A 4,298-nucleotide genomic window follows, 5' to 3' on the forward strand; every position below is an offset into this window, starting at 1 on the left:
CTCGGGGAAGGCCCGCCTCAGCCCCGCGCTGGGCCGCCCCGCCGCTCACCCGGCTCCGTGAGAGAGCCCCGTGGGGTCGCGCTGGGGCTGGCCTGACGCTGGGAACCTCCGCGGTGATTTCAGGTACCGGCGGTGGTGCCCTGTCGGGCCCCTGCGCCCGGCCCTTGGGCCGGCGGGGGAGAGCGGCTGCCCCGCCCCAGCCGAGGGGCCGGAGCGCTGGAGACGAGGCGTGAGGGGGTGCACAGGAGCGTGTCGGGACTGCAGCTTCTGTCAGCACCGAAGCAACCCCGAATCCACAGCGCCCTCCGGTATCCGGGGTTGCTTTGCTGTGCTACTCTCTTACAAACGTGTTTACCGCTCTTCATACTATAGCTGTACCGCTCTACTTTTTGTAATTCATAATAACAATTTCACTGTTACTTGCGTATGTTGCAGTTTCATTTCTAAGAATGAATTACACTACTGCACGCAATGGGATCAGGAGCACAGGAGGCATCCGAAACAATGCAAGCGTTTTACCTGCTTGTCTTATCTCGTCCCATTGTTTTGTTTCACAAAGCTTTGTACCGATATCTGTGTGATGTATCAGATACATCTTATAATTGAAGCACATGCACGTAATCCATTCCAGGCAGAGATTGCTGCATTATTCCCTCTCATGGCTCTGTTGAAGTTAGTGGCGAGATTCCCACTGATTTAAGTGAGATTTCATTAGAGTTCTCAAATGCTACGAAACAGATAAATCATATTCATGACACACCATAAATTTTATGTATCTTGAACTCTGGGTCATCCCTGGCTGAAGTTAAGGAGTAGGGCTGGAGCCTGGGGTTAAATGTAATGTCTCACGTGGTGCCGTACCTGAGTTTGACATCATTGCATAACAAATGCAAAAGCTGACACTTAATACTTGGCACTTGCTGTCACTGCTGTTAGAAAGAGAAGCCTCAGATAGGCTGCAGGACTGCTGTCTCTCAGAATTCAGCACTAGATTTTGCTTCAATCTGTCCAGTGAACATGAGAGATGGTGTAGTCAGGATCACTCCACCTACTTTGAGGGGACTGTGTGGTATTTTGAGACTATATACCCCTGCTCCTTTCTACCTCTGCTGAACATCTCATGATCTCAAGAGCATATATGGGTTCTCTGAGACCTCTGAATTCTCCAGCTCTGAACCTGATGGTCTTTCAGCAGAAGGCACTCTGTGATTCCAGATTTACTGACTTCACGGGGGTTACTTATGTAAATCTCACTCTCTTGCAGCTACACCTACATGACTGCTTCAGAGGTCAGTGCTTTGTGCATTTCCTGCGCTTGGGTGTTGCCCTTGTAAACTCCCATGGCAGTGTGAAAGTAGGTGCTTCTCAGTGAGTGTCATTGCAGTAGCAACTGGGGTCATTCTTCATCAGCTGCCAGTGCTGCCTCCAGCTTAATGTTGAAAGTCGGAAAGCCGTGCATGTAATATTTGCTTTTGCACAGGACAGGCCTTGTTGAGCAAGCCATGAAGCTGCAATACACACTATTGAGATGAGATACATCCTGTGCGTGTTCTGATTAGGGAAGGGGTGAAGAAACCAGAGCCTGCTGCAGTGGCCAGGGAACGTGGAGTTACACAAACCCAGCCCTGAATGCCAGCCTGCAGAGATTTCCTGAGAGCACAGTGTCAAGGTGGCCTTCAGCTGGACATGTACCAGCACACCTTTGTCTCCACCTTGAGAAAGGAAAGTTCTCAAGAGTTGGAGTGGCAGGGCTGGAGGCAGTCACGGATGCCCTACTACTCCTGTAGGACTCTTCATGTGTGAGCATTAGGGAGGGAGTAGAATAGAGCTCTGCACACAAGGGCAACTTCCCAGAGCACGGGGCCTGTCTGCCATATCTCCTCTTCATTCAAGGACTGGACTAGCTTTAATAGAAGTTGAGGGGCAACAGAACAGTCAGCATTTTGCTTTCTACCGCTGAGCCCAAAGTGGGAAGAAAAATACACAAGCACTTATCCTCCTGTCACGGCCACAAGAAGTTACACCATAGCTACTGCTAGATGCACCAGACTAAGCCCTCTCCTCCCCAGGCAGGAGGAAGTTGGACTGTTAGGCACATGTGAATGGTCAGGTGGGCCCCAGCCTGAAGAAAGCCTCCTTGATTCAGAGGCATGAACTCACCTGCCCTTGGTACCTCCTTTCTAGTAAGGCCTCCAGCTTGTCACTGAAAGGCCACAGCAAGTGACACAGAAGGAGGGCACCAGACCAGGTTGGATGGGGAAGACCATGAGGAGTGACCCCACTGCCCACGGGGGTGGGTGGGAAAAGGCGTAGGCAGAGCCAGACCTGACTAACACCAGTGCCTGGACAAGTCTGGCCTTCATGACATTGCCAGCCTGCTGCACCCTGTGCCTCAGGCAGCTAGCACCAGCCTGCAGTTTATAAAGCCTAGCCTAAATTAGAGGCTAGGAAACCCCTTTAGGGTCACAGGGAAGCAATGCAAAAGGTAACACAAGGACAGCTCCAACAGTCAACTTAAATGCTTTTATTGACAATGTCTCTGAACAATAATAAGCAAACAATGCTTAAGTTTCATCCAAATTCACTTTCCACATGTCAAAAAAGACCTCAAGGTAGAAAAAAATAAAATAAAAATATAAATATCTGAGAATCCATCTTAATAAATAAATTAAAAACACAATAAAAACGTTTTCATGGAAAACTTATGTCAGGACATTCAGACCACCTCAACAATGCATGATCAGTAAAGTTACAATGAACATCAATGTAGAACTACAGTACATGGATATAGCTATTTATCTACCTACTAGAAAATAAAATAGTCTCTTTTCCCCCCACGTAAGATGGGTCATTGCTAAGTCATCAGAACACAATATTGCCAGGAACACAGTAGTTATTGTTAATCAGCTGCACTAGATACGAGTTGGAGATACCCAGCACCAGGTTAAATTCCAATCATTTAAAACCAAGAGATTAATTAGTTAATGCTAGTGATACTAAGGAGGGGAGGGAGTCACCTACCCAGCCATGTGGGACATGCTACAGACTACCAGCTCTCATGGATGGGCCATTGGGGACGAGACAAACTCCATGCGATTTGCTACATCTCTGGAAGAGGTATGAGGCCTCAGCGCAGGGCGCTCTGCCAGGCCCCAGGGCACCAGGCCAGATGGGGGGGTGGCGGTGGCAGGGCCCTCCCCAGGCCCGGGGAGCCCCATGGGGCACAGCGGCGAGTCCGTGGGGGTGCACGGGCAGGGGAGGGGGCCCGGCAGGTCAGTCAATGCTGGAGCCCCTCACAAGGCCAGGAGGGTGGGGGAGCTGAGGGAGTCAGACGAGGGCTCGTTGCTGCTGCTGCCCTTCCGGTGCGCGGCAGCACAGCTGGGGAAGGCGTCCGCCTCGGGGTAGGTGAAGACGAAGGTGGAGGTGTAGGTGCTGGGGCACGGGGTGCAGGTCACCACAGGGGTGCAGAGGGGCTCCAGCTCACCACTGGTCCCGGCGCCCAGCGACTCCCAGTCCGAGGCGTAGAAGGAAGAGGCCCCAGGCAGGTCCATATCAGGCACGGAGCGGGAGGCCTCCCGCGGCCCCGTGGAGAAAAGCAGCTCGTCGAAGGGCTCAGCCTTGAGCTCCAGCCCGCCGCCGCCGGTCTCTTTGGGCGGCACGGCCGGCTGCGCCTCGGCCATCAGCGGCAGGGCGAAGGCAGCCTCCTCGGCCACGGGGGGACTGGGGGTGCCCAGGTCCAGCGCGGTGGCAGCCGCCAGCTCCTCGGAGAAGCGCAGCTCCTCGGGCATCTTGCAAGCAGGCCGGTGGGCCGCCAGGATGAACTCCAGCTTCTCCTTCTCCTTCAGCAGGTTAGCTATCTCTGCCTGCAGCGCAGACTTCTCCTCCTCCAGCTGGTCGGTCTCCTGCAAAGAGCGCGGGGCTGTCAGCCAGAACCGGCATCACCCCCGGCTGGAGTGTCACCGCTCCCTTCCCCTTGCCACCCCTAGGTACCCTCCCGCCGGCACTTACCGCCTGCAGTGTGTCAGTGAGCTCTCGCCGCCGGTTGCGGCACTTGGCCGCTGCCATCTTGTTCCTTTCCCGGCGGATCCTTCTCTTTTCCTCCTCCTCCGGGGACAGCTGCGGGCAAAGAGAGGCCGCTCAGTCTCGCCGCCAGACCTGTGCCCCCCGGCCGGGGTAGCCCACCGGCCAAGTCCCCCCCATTCCCCTCCGCCCCCTGTAACTGCGGTCCCCGCCCACCTGCTCGACTTTGCCCCTGCGGCCGATGCTCTGCCCGCGGCCGCCCGGCGCCTTCAGCACCG

General features: G+C 54.5%; 1 protein-coding gene across 1 annotated transcript; it reads right to left on the reverse strand.

The window, feature by feature from the left end:
* Positions 1 to 2,501: 2,501 nt before the first annotated feature.
* Positions 2,502 to 4,292, reverse strand: FOS (Fos proto-oncogene, AP-1 transcription factor subunit). The gene is made up of 3 exons (XM_026850077.1): positions 4,237 to 4,292; positions 4,009 to 4,116; positions 2,502 to 3,902 (listed from the first exon to the last, which is right to left on the reverse strand). The coding sequence occupies exons 2-3, from the start codon at positions 4,063 to 4,065 to the stop codon at positions 3,294 to 3,296; spliced, it is 666 nt and encodes a 221-aa protein (XP_026705878.1). The 5' UTR covers positions 4,066 to 4,116; positions 4,237 to 4,292; the 3' UTR covers positions 2,502 to 3,293.
* Positions 4,293 to 4,298: the final 6 nt, after the last annotated feature.

Source organism: Athene cunicularia (genome assembly GCF_003259725.1).
Source record: "Athene cunicularia isolate RWA chromosome 5 unlocalized genomic scaffold, athCun1 chr5_part1, whole genome shotgun sequence".
NCBI lineage: Eukaryota > Metazoa > Chordata > Aves > Strigiformes > Strigidae > Athene > Athene cunicularia.

Coding starts and splice junctions, on each gene's coding strand:
- FOS (XM_026850077.1), bottom strand. CDS start 4,065: ATGGCAGCGGCCAAGTGCCGCAACCGGCGGCGAGAGCTCACTGACACA. Junction 3,903..4,008: donor TCACTGACACACTGCAGGCG/GTAAGTGCCGGC, acceptor CGCTCTTTGCAG/GAGACCGACCAGCTGGAGGA.